An 18,556-nucleotide genomic window follows, 5' to 3' on the forward strand; every position below is an offset into this window, starting at 1 on the left:
TTCTCTCTCCTGACTTCTTTCTCATTTGGTTTGGAGTTTGGAGTTATGAATCACATGACTTTTTCCACCCCTCTTAACCGTATCTTCCCCCCATCCCATCCCACCCCCCCTCCCAACTCCTCCCCAACCCACCACCCCTTCAAAACTGCAGCCCATTTACTAGTTTGAAGTTCCTATCATCCCTCTACTTATCCTTTCCAGTTGGATCCTGGTCTCAGTGTTGATTCAGTTCCTTTCTCTCCCAATACAGGTGCCTGCTTCCCATGAAAGAGAGTCTCTCTCTCTCTCCCACGTCACGCCTCTAGCCATGTGTTCACCTCCCTTAACCTTCTTATCCCCAGGGCAATTTGCATGTGGTTTGGGTAATAATCCAATGATTATGACCCTTAATGTCCTGGTTTTTAATTTAGCTCCTAGCTCCTGGTACTCTCTGAACAGGACGTCTCAGCTACTCTCACATTTGCTGTTAGCCCTCACATGATGGGACCCTATTCCTCCAGCTCTGGCAATCTTTGAACCTGGTTAGAGGTGTCCCGGACCCTGATTCCAGGCAGGTAACATACTATGTTAGACTCTTGATTATGCTTACAAAGGTGTTATCTGTCCCCTATTTGTCGAACCCCTTACAATTAACACATTATACATCCCCTTTTCCACCCTTTGGGTAGCTTGCTTCTTCAATGTGCCACGGTTTATGTCCTGGCTGTCTTTGCTTCAGACTCTGCATCCTTATCCTCATAGATAGCGAGTATAATGTTTTTTTTTATTTGTGGGACATGGGCGTCGCTGGCTGGCCCGCACTTATTGCCCATCCCTAGTTGCGCTTGGAGGGCAGTTGAGAGTCAACCACATTGTTGTGGATCTGGAGTCACATGTAGGTCAGACCAGGTAAGGCCAGCAGATTTCCTTCCCTAAAGGACATTCGTAAACCAGGTGGGTTTTTCCGACAATTGACAAAGGTTATCAGTATTTTTTAAATTCCAGATTTTTAAAATTGAATTCAAATTCCACCATCTGCCGTGGCGGGATTTGAACCCAGGGTCACAGAACATTAGCTGAGTTTCTGGATTGATAGTCTAGCGATAATACCACTAGGCCATTGCCTCCCTCCCGTTGCACAGGATTGTTTCTGTAGATCCTTGGCCTCTACCTTTTCCTGTTTCCCCTTACTCTGTGCTCTATCAGTCACACTAAACCCATTCTGATCTTGCATTTCCAGAGAGGGCGAAACGAAGGCTAATGTCACTAGACCAGTAATCCAGATTAATGCTCTGGAGGCATGGATTCAAATCCCACCACGGCAGCTGGTGGAACTTAAATTCATTTAATAAAACCTGGAATTGAGAGCTAGTCTCAGAAATGCTGACCTTGAAACTATCATCAAATTTTGTATAAACCTAACTGGTTCACTAATGTCCTTTAGGGAAGCAAATTTGCCATCCTTATCTGGCTTGGCCTACAAGTGACTTCAGATCCACAGCAATGGGTCTTAAATGCCTTCTGAAATGGCTGAACAAGCCACTCTGTTCCAGGACAATTAGGGATAGGCAATGAATATTGGCCTTGACAGCGATGGTCATCTCTCATGAAATAATTTATTTAAAAGTCCCTATAAAGTGTGAGAAAGGCCTGAGGCAAACTGTTCAGGTATTCTCTTCAGTGTTGGAGTGGTGTTCGTGAGTCTGAACTTGCAGACAGAGACAATCAGAAACAGGGTATCACAGTGGGAGCTCAATGGACATTTAGAGGGATTGGTATGGAGCGCGGTCAGTTCCTGGGAAAGTTTGGCTAACATTTCTGTTTTGCTCTTGTCTCCCTCTGAATCGCTGCCTCTCATCTTGCCGCTCACAAAGCTTATCTTACTGGAGCCACTGAGAATGCAAAGGTATCTACCAGCGCCATGAACCAGAAGACAATCGACAACATGAGCCCCAGGCCCAGCAAGCACAGGAAATCCGACGATCTGAGGGATTATGGGCCTTTCTATTACGTTGGAGGCACAAATGGAAGTGACCTGTAGGTATAAGAGTAGAGTTTCATTGCACGCCTTGCAACTTGATGCCTCCTTAACTGATAGGTGGTCCGACTATGATATCCTCTTTAATGAATGCGCTGGTTCATGTTATTCCAACTTTCAACACGTTCTTCAAAAGATGTAAGTTAAGAATATTCAATAAACAGCTGGTGGCTGCTGAACATTAACCTGATGCTGTTTTATTCTCACACATTAAGATGTCATGATGGATTGAATGACCTCCTCTGTTTCAAAGTCTATGATTTTGAAGATGTCTTCAGCTCAGGCATCAGGGTCTCTCCTTAATCATTATCAAAGGCACCAATCTCAGTGTCTATCTGTATCTGTTTCTTTCTCTCTACTCTTTCCACTGTTTCTTTCTCACTCCTTTTATTTTTCTATCCCTTTCTCTCTTTCCTTTCTCTCTCTCCATTTCTGTGCCTCTCCCTTTCTCTCTTTCTCTCTCCTACTCTTTCTCTCTCTCCTCTTTCTTTCTCTCTATTTCTGCATCTCTTGCTTTCTCTCTCCCTCTCCTTCTCTTTCTCTCCCTCCTCTTTCTCTCTGGCCCCTTCTGCATATACCACAGAGGTGAAGAAGCATGGCAGGATTGCTGTTGTGCGTTTCTTGACCTGAATATCCGCATCTTCCAGACATAGAATCATAGAACCATAAAATCCCTACAGTGCAAAGGAAGGCCATTCGGCCCATCATGTCCGCACCAACTCACCAACAGAGCATCTTACCCAGGCCCCCCTGCCCTATCCCCATAACCCCACACATTTAATCCCCCTAACCTACACATCTTGGGACACTAAGGGGCAATTTAGTGTGGCCAATCAACCTACCCTGCACATCTTTGGACTGTGGGAGGAAACCCACGCAGACACTGGGATAATATGCGAACTCCATACAGGCAGTCACCCAAGTAATAAAAGCAAATTATTGCGGATGCTGGAATCTGAAACCAAAAGAGAAATCATAGAAACCCTACAGTACAGAAAGAGGCCATTCGACCCATCGAGTCTGCACTGACCACAATCCCACCCAGGCCCTACCCCCATATCCCTACATATTTTACCCACTAACCCTTCTAATCAACGCATCCCAGGACACTAAGGGGCAATTTTAGCATGGCCAATCAACCTAACCCGCACATCTTTGGACTGTGGGAGGAAACCAGAGCACCCGGAGGAAACCCACGCAGACACGAGGAGAATGTGCAAACTCCACAGACAGTGACCCAAGACGAGAATCGAACCCAGGTCCCTGGAGCTGTGAAGCAGCAGTGCTAACCACTGTGCTACCATGCCACCCGCTACAATTGCTGTGTTGGGCAGGACAGGAAAATGCTGGAAAATCTCAGCAAGTCTGGCAGCGTCTGTAAGGAGAGAAAGGAGCTGACGTTTCGAGTCCAGATGACCCCAAAGGGCTTGGATCTCAGACCTGCTGAGATCTTCCAGCATTTTCTCTTTTGGTTTCACTCATTCAAGTGCTCTCTCACTTCAGAACACACTATAAACACTGCTGAAGCTAATAAGGGTCAAAAAAGTCTACCCAAACCAGCTGAATTTAAATTGCACTCGCAATGTACACATCAATTACAATGAAATTTGTGTCTGAATGGCTGGCTGGCTTAGTTTAATTAAGTTTTCACCACAGTAATTAGCTTTTTGTATATCTCAATCAATGTGCAAGAGAAATACTAGTATTTAATTAACCATACTTGTATCTAATTAAACGTATGAGTATTTAATTAACTGTGACTAATACAAAGTAGTGACTGCATTATAACTAGCAGTTGGGTTCTGGGAATAGTATCTCCACAGATCAGATGGTTCAGATCTGATCCAAGGTCTACCTGTAATTGCTTGCGCTTTCTTTTTGTGTTAGGTCTCTCCCAGTCTTTAGGCCTTTTTAATTTAGGGGGGAGGCAGTGGCCTACTGGTATTGTTAGTGGGCTAGTGCTCCAGAGACCCAGACCGGAATCTTCCTGTCCTGCCCAACACGGCAATCGTAGCGGGCGGGACAGAACCATGCGAAAGTCTGTTGACCTCGGGCCGGAATTTCTGGTCTTGGGGCGAGCGTGGCTGGAAAATCCCACCCCCGGTGTCATTACAAAGAGAACAAAGAACAGTACAGCACAAAAACAGGCCCTTCGGTCCTCCAAGCCTGCGCTGATCACGTTTACCTGTCTAAACCAACTACTTATATCCCTCTGTTCCCCATTTGTTCATATGCCTATCAAGATACATCTTAAATGTGACTAATGTAACTGCCTCAACCACCTCACTTGATTTGATTTGATTTATTATTGTCACATGTATTAGCATACAGTGAAAAATATTGTTGCGCTATACAGACAAAGCATACTGTTCATAGAGAGGGAAACGAGAGACCCCAGAATGTAGTGTTACAGTCATAGCTAGGGTGCAGAGAAAGATCAACTTAATGCAAGGGAAGTCCATTCAAAAGTCTGCTGGCAGCAGGGAAGAAGCTGTTCTTGTGTCGGTTGGCATGTGACCTCAGACATTTGTATCTTTTTCCCGACGGAAGAAACTTGGCAGTGCATTCCAGGCCTCCACCACCCTCTGTAAAAAACTTCCCCCGCACATCTCCACTGAACATTTCCTCCCTTATCTTGAACTTGTAATTATCATTTCTGCCCTGGGAAAAAGCTTCCAACTGTTCACCCTATCTATAGCTCTCATAATTTTATGAACTTCTATCAGGTCGCCCCTCAGCCTCCGTCTTTCCAGGGAGAACAATCCCAGTTCATTCAATCTCTCCTCACAGCTAATACCCACCATACCAGGCAACATCCTGGTAAACCTTTTCTGTACTCCCTCCAAAGCCTCCACATCCTTCTGGTCGCGTAGTGACCAGAATTGGACACAGTATTCCAAATGTGGCCTGACCAACATTTTATACAACTGTAACATAAATTGTCAACTTTTATACTCGATATAAAAGTATTCAATGTTCTGGGTTCGAATCCCACCACTGTAGATGGTGAAGTTTGAATTCAAACAATCAGTAATTAAAAGTCTAATGGTCGATTGTTGTACTATGTTCTTTAGGGAAGGAACATAGAACATAGAACATAGAACAGTACAGCACAGAACAGGCCCTTCGGCCCACGATGTTGCGCCGAGCTTTATCTGAAACCAAGATCAAGCTATCCCACTCCCTATCATCCTGGTGCGCTCCATGTGCCTATCCAATAACCGCTTAAATGTTCCTAAAGTGTCTGACTCCACTATCACTGCAGGCAGTCCATTCCACACCCCAACCACTCTCTGCGTAAAGAACCTACCTCTGATATCCTTCCTATATCTCCCACCACGAACCCTATAGTTATGCCCCCTTGTAATAGCTCCATCCACCCGAGGAAATAGTCTTTGAACGTTCACTCTATCTATCCCCTTCATCATTTTATAAACCTCTATTAAGTCTCCCCTTAGCCTCCTCCGCTCCAGAGAGAACAGCCCTAGCTCCCTCAACCTTTCCTCATAAGTCCTACCCTCCAAACCAGGCAGCATCCTGGTAAATCTCCTCTGCACTCTTTCCAGCGCTTCCACATCCTTCTTATAGTGAGGTGACCAGAACTGCACACAATATTCCAAATGTGGTCTCACCAAGGTCCTGTACAGTTGCAGCATAACCCCACGGCTCTTAAACTCCAACCCCCTGTTAATAAAAGCTAACACACTATAGGCCTTCTTCACAGCTCTATCCACTTGAGTGGCAACCTTTAGAGATCTGTGGATATGGACCCCTAGATCTCTCTGTTCCTCCACAGTCTTCAGAACCCTACCTTTGACCCTGTAATCCACATTTAAATTAGTCCTACCAAAATGAATCACCTCACATTTATCAGGGTTAAACTCCATTTGCCATTTTTCAGCCCAGCTTTGCATCCTATCTATGTCTCTTTGCAGCCTACAACTCTGCCATCCTTACCTGGTCTTGCCTATGTGTAACTCCAGACTCTTAAAAGACCTTCGAAGCCCCACAATGCATGAATGAATAAAATAAAAGTTATTTTCATGTCTATTTAATTTGCAAGTATCATTTCAATTCTCCACTCCTACCCACCACTGTGCCCTCAAGTGAAGCTTAATTTATGTCTGTGGCAATTTGTCGTACAATTGGGCACTTTTACAGCCTTCCAAACCCAACTCTGAGTTCACCAGTTTCAGATCATCAGCCCCGCTCTCGTTTCTTTGTGTTTGGATAGCTGCTGATGGTAATCATTCTTCATTTCCCCACCTACACCTCTTTCGACACATTCTTTCATTCTTTTATTGTCCCATTATCATCTTGCACCATCCTGCCTTTTGTCATTTAATCTCACCTGAGTTCACCCTTTCTCGGACCTTTCCCTTTTGCTCCCTTCCTCCTTGCCTCAGCACCTGATTAAATCCTGCTGCATCTTTAACCGTTTCCACTTCAGAAGAAAGGGCATCAAGCTGAAACCTTTGCTCTTGCTGGGTTGTTTCAGAGAGTTCACCACATTGCTGGGAGTCTGGAGTCACATGTACGTACCAGACAAGGAAAGGATGGCAGATTGACAGATTGGTTTTTACGACAATCAGAAGTGGTTTCATAGAATCCCTACAGTGCGGAAGAGACCATTCGGCCCATTGAGTCTGCACCAACTCTCCAGAGCATCCCACCCAGGCCCAATCCCTGTAACCTCACATATTTAACCTGCCAACCGTCCAAACCTACTTTGGATACTAAGAGGCAATTTAACATGGCCAATTCCCCTAACCTACACAGCTTTGGACACTAAGGGGCAATTTTGCATGGCCAATCCCCCTAACCTATGCATCTTTGGAGACTAAGGAGCAATTTAGCGTGGCCAATCCACCTGAACTGCACACCTGAGGACTGTGGGAGGAAACCGGAACACCCGGAGGAAACCCACACAGACACGGGGAGAAGGTGCAAACTCCACATAGACGGTCACCTGAGACCGGAATCGAACCCGGCTACCTGTGCCGTTTCATGGTCATCGTTAGACTTTTTAAATTCAATTCCAGATTTATATTGAATTCAAATTTCATCATCTGTCGAATCTAGATTCACCGGAGCATTGATCTGAGTCTCTCTCCGGATTACTAGTCCAAGTGACAATATCACGTACCCACCAAATGGTACCAGTAATGAGAGACTCCAAGTAAACTGGGGTTGTTCTCCTTAAGTCAGAGAAGATTAAGTAAATGTATTTAAAAGTATAAGGATTATGAAGGAGAAACCATTTTCTCAGGCAAGTGGAACAATAACCAGAGGTTCTAGATCCAAGATAATTGGGGGAGGTGGTGCCGCAGTGACAATCTCACTCATCCAGAAGACCAGGCTCATACTCTGGGTCACCGGTTCAAACCCTACCAAGGCAGCTGGTGGGTTTAAACTGATAAATCTGGAATTGAAAGCTAGTCTAATGTGAACCTTCCAGCAGTTTGTTGGTGCCAATCTGATTCACTAATGTCCTTTAGGGAAAGAAATCTGTTGAGGCCGGCATAGGTCAGCCATGATCGTATTGAATGGCGGAACAGGCTTGAAGGGCCTGGTGGCCGACTCCTGCTTCTATTCCTTGTGTTCTTGTGTCCTTACCTGGTCTGGCCCACATGTGACTCCAGATCCACACAATGTGGTTGACTCAACTGCCCTCTGAAATGGGCGAGCCAACCACTCAGTTCAAGGACATTTGCGGATGAGTAATAAATGCTGGCCTTGCCAATGAGACCCACATCCCATGATAAAATAAAAATGGTGATTTCACGCAAAGTGTTTTTGCGATCTGGAACATGCGACCCGAAAGGGTGGTGTAATCATATTTCATCTGAACTTTCAAAATGCAATTGGATGTCTTTGAAGAGAACTAATTTTCAGGTTATTGGGTGGAATCGAGGGTGGGGCGTAAATTGAATAGGCCTTGCAAAGAGCCAACGCAGGTATGATACACCAAATGGCCTCGCTCCATGCTGTGTAAGACTCAATGACTCTGTGCAGGAAAGATGGTCTGTTTCAGCTCTTTTTCCACATGAAGGAACCCATGAAACCTCACACGAGTTCTTTTTAATGCAGAGTTGTCAGCTATTGCGAGAACAGGGGATGGAAGCGAATCTTTGACAACAACAGAGGCGACTACATATTCAAATGGTCAGAATACAGACTGCTTTCCAACTACCAAAACTTCCGTCCAGGTAAGATGGAGGTTAGAGGGACTAAATGAGTGAGGATAGTCAGCCTCAGTTGGCTGTCATTCCAGCAGCAGCCACTGCCTTCCCAGTGGCACTGCTGTTCTATAGAGCTGCCAGCCTGTGATTGGCCAGCAACTCTCGGTGGGCGGGACTTCAGCACCTGGACTCCCATGATTCTGGTGCAGAGGGGTCAATCTGAAAAGAGGTGACATGGGGCTCTTGTCCAGTCTCCAGCTGGTGGCTGAGACCCTTGTTGCCTCCACAAGCTTCTGCCTTTTATATCTAAAGAATTAGGTGAGCCTGATGTGTTTATCCTCAGTGCTTTTCCCCAACAAGGGGCAGTGGTTAGCACTGCTGCCTCACAACACCAGGGGCCCGGGTTTGAATCCCAGCTTGGGTAACTGTCTGTGTGGAGTCTGCACACTCTCCTCATGTTTGCATAGGTTTCCTCTGGGTGCTTTGGTTTCCTCCCACAGTCCGAAAGACGTGCTGGTTAGGTGCATTGGCCATGCTAAGTGCACCCGAACAGGCGCTGGAATGTGGCAATTATTTGATTTGATTTGATTTATTATTGTCACATGTATTAGTATACAGTGAAAAGTATTGTTTCTTGCGCGCTATACAGGCAAAGCATACCGTTCATAGAGAAGGAAACGATAGAGTGCAGAATGTAGGGTTACAGTCATAGCTAGGGTATAGAGAAAGATCAACTTAATGTGCGATAGGTCCATTCAAAAGTCTGATGGCAGCAGGGGAGAAGCTGTTCTTGAGTCGATTGGTACGTGACCTCAGATTTTTGTATCTTTTTCCCAACAGAAGAAGGTGGAAGAGAGAATGTCCGGGGTGCATGGGGTCCTTAATTACGCTGGCTGCTTTGCCAAGGCAGTGGGAAGTGTAGACAGAGTCATTGGATGGGAGGCTGGTTTGTGTGACGGACTGGGCTTCGTTCACGATCCTTTGTAGTTTCTTGCGGTCTTGGGCAGAGCAGGAGCCATACCAAGCTGTGATACAACCAGAAAGAATGCTTTCTATGGTGCATCTATAAAAGTTGGTGAGAGTCGTAGCTGACATGCCAAATGTCCTTAGTCTTCTGAGAAAGTAGAGGTGTTGGTGGGCTTTCTTAACTATAGTGTCGGGATGGGGGGGACCAGGACAGGTTGTTGGTGATCTGGACACCTAAAAACTTGTAGCTCTTGACCATTTCTACTTCATCCCCATTGATGTAGACCGGGGCATGTAGACTAGGGGATTCTCACAGTAACTTCATTGCAGTGTTAATGTAAGCCTACTTTTGACACTAATAAATAAACGTTAAAACTTTAGAATTTCTCCACAAGGGGGCAGTGTTGTGGGTGAGACTTGCCATTCCCACTGAAATCAAGCAGGGTTGCCCAGCTGCATTTACAATGACACAACAAAGAGAAACAGAACGTAGATATTGAGGCTCCGAATTGCTGAGCCTGTCTACCCAGTCAAACTGTCTGTGGCTTGGCTAGGCGACAAGCGACTTAGGTGAGGCAAAGCTGAAGAAAAAGACGTCAGGAGCAAATGCTCATCCTGGCACCGGCGAACATTAGAATCATAGAATCCCTACAGTGCAGAAGGAGGCCATTCAGCCCATCGAGCCTGCATTGACAACAATCCCACCCAGGCCTTATTCCTGTAACCCCACGCATTCACTCTGCGAATCCCCCTGACTCTAAGGGGCAATTTAGCATGGCCAATCAACCTAACGCGCACATCTTTGGACCAAGGGTGGGATTTTCTGGCTGCGCTCGCCTCAAAACCAGAAAAACCCGCCCGAGATCAACGGACCTTTGCACGGTCTGCCTCTTGCCCGCTGCAATTTCTGTGACAGGTGAGATGGAAAAATTCCCCCCCCCAGTGTCAGACTGGGAATCCCAACCTGCTCAACATAAAAGTTAAATAATTTGAATCTAACAGCAACTTTTCAGGCAGTCTTTTTGTTCCCTCCACTCACCCTCCTCAATAGCTGGTTGTTTTTATTCCCCACCTCTCGAAGGTACAGCGGGACAATTTCCTAAGTTAAAGATGTAATTCTTGTCCCTCACATCATTAGGTATCTCTACCAGTCTTTATAAATTCATCGGGTGGGATTCTTTGACCATTCATGCCAGTGGGATTCTCCAGTCCCACTGCAGTGGACAGAGATTTGGCTGAGTGCCAAATCGGCCAGAGAATTGCGGCCATAGAGTATTACAGCACAGAAAGGGGCCCTTCAGCCCCTCTTATCTACACCGGCCATCATCTTTATAGTCATCAATCTTACCCTGTTTGGATCTTCCTTAAAGAGTAATATCCATCATGGTGTAAGTTATTCACAGTTTATTGAAAAATAAGACTGATTAATACCTGACCTGTTCTTTGTCTGTACCCCGTTTACCATTTATCTTCTTGAGTATCAGACTGTGAAAGTTCGAAGAACTTTTTAAAAATTCACTTGTGGGTTGTGGGCATTGATGGCTGACACTTATTGCCCATTTATTGCCCATCCCTTGAACCGAGTGGCTTGTTAGGCCATTTCAGAGAGCCTGGGTGGCATTCTCTGGCTGCGCCCACCCCAAAACCAGAGAATCCTGCCTGAGGTCAACAGACCTTTGCCTTGGTCCGTTCCTCATCCGCTATGATTCCCGTGAGGGGCAGGACGTGAGAATTCCCCCCATTTAATTAAGAGTCAACCACATTGGAGTCATGTGTGTGTAGGCCAGACCAGGTAAGAATGGCAGATTTCCATCCCTATAAAGGACAGATTGATTTTTACAACAATCGACAATGGTTTCATGGTCATCCGTAGACTTATAATTCCAGATTTTTAATGAATTCAGATTTCACTATCTGTAGTTGTGGGATTCGAACCCGAATTTCCAGAGCGTTACCCTGGGTAAAAAGAGAAAATGCTGGAAACACTCAGCGGGTTGGGCAGCACCTATGGAGAGGGAAATAGAGTGAATGTTTCGGATCCATATGACCCTTCTTCAGAGCTGGGTGTCTGGTTTACCAATCCAGTGCCATCACCTCCTAACAACTGCTGACTGACTGATGTAAAGTTCAGATTCGGGCAGCAAGGAAATATAAGAAAACCATTTTAAAATACGGTGTTGCTAAAATCTCCGACAACTATCTCAGCAAATTCTGGGCCAATGTATCTTGTTGATTGATGTCCATTTAACATTTGTGCCTTTGGTTTGTGTCATTCCGACAGGTAGGCAGATATTAAACCAGATACCAAACAACAGGATCCTAACCTCAAAGGCTGGCCTCTGCAGTTCCCTCAAGGAGTACGAGCGGATAGCAATTAAGTATTCAAAAGGCGTGTGTTCACAGTAAGTCTTCTGGCCAATAGCTCTGTGGCCTGGACAGTGTCCCCAAGAGTTGAGTAATAGACCTCCTGGAACGATTCAGCGATTTAACCAACTAATTAGATAATTGAGATTTATGCACTGCGGTTCAGTGAATCTAAAATAACATCCTCTTCATTGTCTCTGCAGATTAGTTTCGAATTCACCCACTTCAAATGCAGGTCATGTCCTTTGTTAACTTTTAAGCTTGCATATGTGGTGATGTTTCGAGCAGTTAAACTCTAGTTTGCATATTTGTGATGACAAATGTCATTCGGGGAGATAGTGCCCACAATGTCATTGGACTAGTTATCCAGCAGCTGAGGCTAAGGCTGTAGGAACTGGGATCAAATCCCACCATGGCAGCTGGTGGAATTTTAAAGAACTAATATTAAATCTGTAATTAAAAGCATCTTTTGATAACCGTACTCATGAAATCATTGTCAATTGTCATTTCCAATAATCTGTTTCGCTGCTGCTCTTTAGGGGAAGAAATCTGCCATTCTTTATCCACTGTGACCTACTTGTGACTCCAGACCCACAGCAATGTGGTTGAACCTTAACTGATCTCTGAGATGGCTTAGCAAGCTACTCAGTTGCATCAAACCATTAGAAAGTCTATATAAAAAGCAATTATAACGACCTAGGCACCAAAAATGTCAATGCTAAACCCAGCCCTATTGACCCTGCAAAGTCCTACTTGCTAGCACTTGGGGACTTGTGCCAAAATTGGGAGAGTTGTCCCACAGACTGGTCAAGCAGCAGTCTGATATAATCACACTCAACAAATGTCCCCGACCCTAAGAGAGAAAACACTGGAAAATCTCAGCAGGTCTGGCAGCATCTGTAAGGAGAGAAAAGAGCTGGTGTTTCGAGTCCAGATGACCCTTTGGCAAAGCTTTTCCTTTTCTCTCCTCACAGATGCTGCCAGACCTGCTGAGATTTTCCAGCATTTTCTCTTTTGATTTCAGATTCCAGCATCCGCAGTAATTTGCTCTTATCCAATGTCCCTGACCCTGATAGTACATGAGTGCTGACAATATCACTGGGTATGTCTTGTCAGCAGGATGGATCCAGCAGAGGTGGAAACAGTTGTATGGAGTCAGGAGGGAGTTGCCCTGAGTCTCCTCAGCATTGTCTCTGGACCACATGATGTGTCATGGCACCAAGTCAAACATGGGCAAGGAAATTGCCTTCTGATTGCCGTGTGCCTCACTACCCCCCCCCCACCACCACCTCTGCTGATGAATTAGTGTTTTTCCATGTTGAACAACAATTGGAAGGATCACTGCAGGTGGCAAGGACACAGAATGAAATCTGTGTTGGCGAACTCCAATGTCCATCGGTTCAACAGCATTACTACTGTCCGAGCTGGCTAAGACTTCAATGGCTGGGCAGAGTCTGTCACAGGTGGTGAGGGGACCAAAAAGAGGGAGAAACCTATTTGATCTCCTCCGCACCAATCTTCCTGTCACAAATGCATCTGTCCTTGATAATATTGGTAGGAGTGACCACTGCACAGTCCTTGTGGAGATGAAGTCCTGTATTCACATTATGAAAAGCCTCCATTGTCTTGTGTGGCACTACGACTGTGCTGAATAGGATAGATTTCAAAGAGATCTAACTCATGAGGCACCCATGAGGCACTGTGGACCACCAGCACCAGCAGAATTGTGTTCAGTCACGATCTGTAACCCCATGGCCCAGCGTATCCCCCACTTTATCATTACCACCAAGTCAGGGGATCAACCCTGCTTCAATGAAGAGTACAGGAGGCCATGCCCGGAGCAGCACCAAGCATGGCTAATACTGAGGTGTCAATCTGGTGAAGCTACAACACAGGGCTGCTTGTGTGCCAAACAGAGTAAGCAGCAAATGACAGACAGAGCTAATCAATCCCACAACCAATGGATTAGATCAAAGCTCTGCTCTCTTGCCACATCCAGTCATGAATGGTGATGGACAATTAATTGGAGGAGAAGACTCTGCATGGTGGCACAGTGGTTAGCGCTGCTGCCTCACACCGCCAGGGACCAAGGTTCAATTCCGGCCTTGGGTCACTGTCTGTGTAGAGTTTGCACGTTCTCCCCGTGTCTGCGTGGGTTTCCTCCGGGTGCTCTGGTTTCCTCCCACAGTCTGAAAGACATGCTGATTAAGGTGCATTGACCCAAACAGGCACCGGAGTGTGGCGACTAGGGGAATTTCACAGTAACTTCATTGCAGTGTTAATGTAAGCCTTACTTATGACTAATAAATAAACTTTAACTTTTTTAACTTTAACTAGCCTTGCTCTACCCAAGCTGTTTTAGCATAGCTACAACACTGTCATCTTACCCTGGTATGTGGAAGATTGCCCAGATATGTCCTGTCCACAAAGAGTAGGACGAATCCAACCCGGCCAATCACCACCCCATCAGTCTACTCTCCATCATCAGTAAACTGATGAAAAGGGCTGTTGACTGTACTATTAAACATTACTTACTCAGCAATAACCTGCTCACTGACGCTCAGTTCAGATTCTGCCAGGATCTATCCTGACCTCATTTCAGTCTTGGCCAAAGATTGGATAAAAGAGCTGAACTCCAGAGGTGAGGTGAGAGTGGACTGTATCAGAACATCACCGCTTGCAAGTTCCCCTCCATGCCCCGCACATCCTGACTCGGAAATATATCGCCACTTCTTCATTGTTGCTCGGTCAATATGCTGCAACAGTGGGTGTACCTGCACCATACAGACTGCAGTGCTTCAAGAAGGCAGCTCACCACCACCTTCTCAGGGGATGGGCAATAAATGCTGGCCGAGCCAGTGACACTCACGTCCTGTGGGTGAACAGAAAGCACATGTTGGTGTCCTTGACATCATCTCACTCCAGCATTTATCAAGAGCTGGCAAAACATCGCTCCAGCGTCAAGTCACCATCTTGGGTGTGTCTTATTGGTGCAGTTGGCTGCTGTATGTGCCAAATCTGAAGCCTCAGTGAATCTATTCAAAAATCCTGGTGCACTGGAAGGAATTTCGTGTTTCTGATATCAAGCCTAATTTGTAGCTAATGCTTTGTGACCAGGGATTAGCTCTTTTTTCATTAAGTTATCTCAATACAACTGCCCTGTGAGTTTGAATGTATTTTTAATGGTTGCACGTCTGCACTCTGTGACTTTCTCTTTTTCTCATGTTATGTAGTAAGTCCATAAGACTGGATGATTTTTTCCCTGAGTCGTATCGCATTGATTTGCCAACAGATCGCCAAGCCTTTTTTGATACCTTCAGAGGTAAAGTCTTTCTTCCTCCCAATTTTACAAAGTTGTTTTCTCCTCTTCCCCATGTTTGGAGTTGCAGGCAGGAACTAATGTTTCACCGCACTGTACATGGTATATTCAAACCACTTGTCTTACCTCTATCACAAGGTATGAAATGATATAATTTATACAGTATTCTATTGCTTTCCCTTTCAACTGTGATCAACGTATGTCGAAACATAGAAACTAGAAGCAGGAGTAGACCATTCGGCCCTTTCAGCCTGCTCTGCCATTCATCTTGATCATGGCTGATCGTCAAATTCAATATCCTGATCCCCCTTTTCCCCCCATATCCCTTGAACCCTTTAGCCCCAAGAGCAATATCTAAATTTCTTCTTGAAATCACACAACATTTTGGCCTCAACTACATTGTGTGGTAGTGAATTCCACACATTCACGAAGAAATTTCTCCTCACCTCCGTTCTAAAAGGTTTACCCTTTATCCTCAAACTATCACTATAACACATGTATATATTCGTAATATATATGTACTAAGAACAAAGAACGGTACAGCACAGGAACAGGCCCTTCGGCCCACCAAGTCTGTGCCGACACAGGTGCCTCTCTAATCTAATATTTTCTAGCCTCTACATGGTCCATATCCCTCTATTCCCTGGCTATTCATGTATCTATCCAGATGCCTCTTGAACGTTGTTATAGAATCTGCTTCCACCACCTCCTCCGGCAGCGCGTTCCAGGCATTCACCACCTGCTGTGTGAAAAACTTGCCCCTTACATCTCTTTTAAACTTTCCCCCTCTCACTCTCAACCTATGCCCCCAACTAATTGACCCTGGAAAAAGACTCTGACTATCCACTCTATCCAAGCCTGTCATAATCTTGTAAACCTCTATCAGGTCCCCCCTCATCCTCCGACGCTCCAATGAAAACAATTCAAGTTTGTTCAACCTTTCTTCATAGTCCATATCCTCCAAACCAGGCAACATCCTGGTAAATCTCTTCTGCACCCTTTCCAATGCATCAACATCCTTCCACTAGTGTGGTGACCAGAATTGTACACAATACTCCAAATGTAGCCTAACCAAAGTCTTATACAGGTGCAACATGATTTTCAATTCCTATACTGAGCGCCCCAACTGATGAAGGCCAGCATATCATACACCTTCTTAACCACCTTGTCCACCTGAATTGCCACCTTCAGGGAACTGTGGATCTGCATGCCCAGATCCCTCTGTATGCTAATATTTCTAAAGGCTCTACCATTTACTGTATACTTTCCTTCTGCAGTAGGCCTTCCAAATCGCATCACCCCACATTTGTCCAGGTTAAATTCCATCTGCCATCTTTCGGCCCAGGTCTCCAGCCGATTTATGTCCTGCTGCATCCTCTGACAATCCCCCTCACTATCCTACAATTTTTGTATCATCTGCAAATTTCTTAATCAGACCACCTACATTTTCCTCTAAAACATTTATATATATTACAAACAACAGAGGCCCCAGCACTGATCCTTGTGGAACACCGCTTGTCACAGACCTCCAGTTAGGAAAGTACCCTTCCACTGCTACTCTCTACTTTCTATGCCCAAGCCAATTTTGCATCCATCTTACCAGCTCACCATGGATCCCAGATGACTTCACCTTCTGCATCAGCCTGCCATGAGGAACCATATCGAAGGCTTTACTAAAGTCCATGTATACAACATCCACTGCCCTGCCCTGGTCAATGTTTCTTGTCAGTTCCTCAAAGAACTCAATCAAGTTTGTGAGACATGACCTCCCCTTCACAAAACCATGCTGCCCATCATTAATAAGCCTATTCTCTTCCAGATGTGAGTACATCCTGTCCCAAGAATCTTCTCCAATAATTTCCCCACCACTGATGTAAGGCTCACAGGCCTGAAATTTCCCAAGTTGTCTCAACTGCCCTTCTTCAACAGGGGAACAATGTTAGCTACTCTTCAATCCCCTGAAACCTCGTCCGTGGCTAAAAAGGATACAAAGATTTTGGCCAAGGCCTCAGCAATTTCTTCCCTCGCCTCTCTCGGTATTCTGGGATAGACCTTATCTGCCCCTGGGGACTTGTCCGCCTTAATGTTTTTCAAAACCTCCAATACCTCCTCCCTTTATATCTCAACATGCCCTATAATGTGAACATCCTCCTTTCTACACATGTATGTGTGTATTTGTGTGTGTGCAAGATATATATATGTAAATGTGCATATATGCGTATACACACACACATATACAATATAATGCCAAAATATGCCATTAGTTAATGTATTACGAGGAAGCTCTTAAAATGTGGAATCTGTATCGATAGAGCTGAGAAACACTGAGGGGCAAAAAAATGTTAGGGGTGGTGTATAGACCCCCAAACTGTAGTGTTGATTGTGGGAATGACATTAAACAGGAAATTAGAGACGCATGTGATAAATGAACATTTGTATTTATGTATGATTTTAATCTGCATATAGATTGGGCTAATCAACAGGCCATCCTAGATTGGATATTGTCTAATGAGAAATGAATAATTGGCAATTTAGTCGTGTGAGAGCCCTTGGGGACGAGCGGCCATAATATGATAGAATTTTTCATCGAGATGGAGAGTAACATAGTTGATTCTGAGACGAGGTTCCTGAATCTTAATAAAGGAAACTACGATGGTATGAGATGGAGTTGGCTATGATGGATTGGGAAATGTTACTTAAAGGGATGACAGTGGATAGGTTAATGGCAAACATTCAAACAGCACATGGGTAAACTGCAACATTTATTTATTCCTGTCTCGTGCAGAAGTAAAATGGAAAAGGTAACCAAACCATGGCTGACAAGGGAAATTAGATATCGTATTAGATCCAGAGAAGAGGCCTACAAATTGGCCAGAATTAACAACAGACCTGAGGATTGGGAGCAGTTTAGAATTCTGCAAAGTAGGATCAAGGGATTGATTAAGAAAGGGAAAATAGAGTATGAGAAATGGATGCAAGGAACATAAAAAAACTGACTGTCAAAGTTTATATAGGTATGTGAAGATAAAAAGATCGGTGAAGTCAAATGTAGGTCCCTTACAGTCAGAAACAGGGAAATTTATAACGGGGAACAAAGAAATGGCTGACCAAGTAAATTTTCTATCAGTTACAGCACCCTCACACCTCCCCCCCCCCCCCCCCCCCCACCCTGACAGTAGAAGTCTTGTCCGATTTTCCTTGTCTTCAGTTTTGATGAAGCATCATCCAGATTCAAAACGTTGGTTTGATTCTCTCTCTACAGTTGCTGTCAGACCTGCTGAGATTTTCCGGCATTTTCTATCTGTGTTTCAGATTCCAGCATCCACAGTATTTTGCTTTTAACTAAATACACACTTTGGTTCTGTCTTCACAAAGAAGGACACAGATAACATCAGAAATGTTGGGGAACTCGGGGTTTAGTGAGAGGGAGGAACTGAAAGAAATCAGTATTAGTAGAGAAATGGTGTTGGGGAAATTGAAGGCTGATAAATCCCTAAGGCCTGATAATCTATATCGCAGAGTACTTAAGGAAGTGGCCCTAAAAATAATGGATGTATTGGTGGTCATCTTCCAAGATTCTACAGACTCTGGAACAGTTCCTACAGATTGGAGGTAGCGAATGTAACCCCACTATTTAAAAAGGGAGGTAGAGCGAAAATGGGAATTATAGACCAGCCAAGTTGATGTTGGTAGTGGGGAAAATTCTGG

The 18,556-nt window shown here is 44.9% G+C and overlaps 1 protein-coding gene across 1 annotated transcript in view; it reads left to right on the top strand.

Moving 5' to 3' along the window:
* The first annotated feature begins 1,900 nt into the window (after positions 1-1,900).
* Positions 1,901-18,556, top strand: part of LOC144510241 (protein polyglycylase TTLL10-like) — a 42,982-nt gene continuing 26,326 nt past the window's right edge. The window contains exons 1-4 of the mRNA XM_078239734.1: positions 1,901-2,016; positions 8,108-8,226; positions 11,447-11,567; positions 14,763-14,851. Of these exons, the coding sequence (XP_078095860.1) occupies positions 1,901-2,016; positions 8,108-8,226; positions 11,447-11,567; positions 14,763-14,851 (445 nt within the window). The remainder of the gene's footprint in view (positions 2,017-8,107; positions 8,227-11,446; positions 11,568-14,762; positions 14,852-18,556) is intronic.

Source organism: Mustelus asterias, chromosome 22 (assembly GCF_964213995.1).
Source record: "Mustelus asterias chromosome 22, sMusAst1.hap1.1, whole genome shotgun sequence".
NCBI classification, from domain to species: Eukaryota; Metazoa; Chordata; class Chondrichthyes; order Carcharhiniformes; family Triakidae; genus Mustelus; species Mustelus asterias.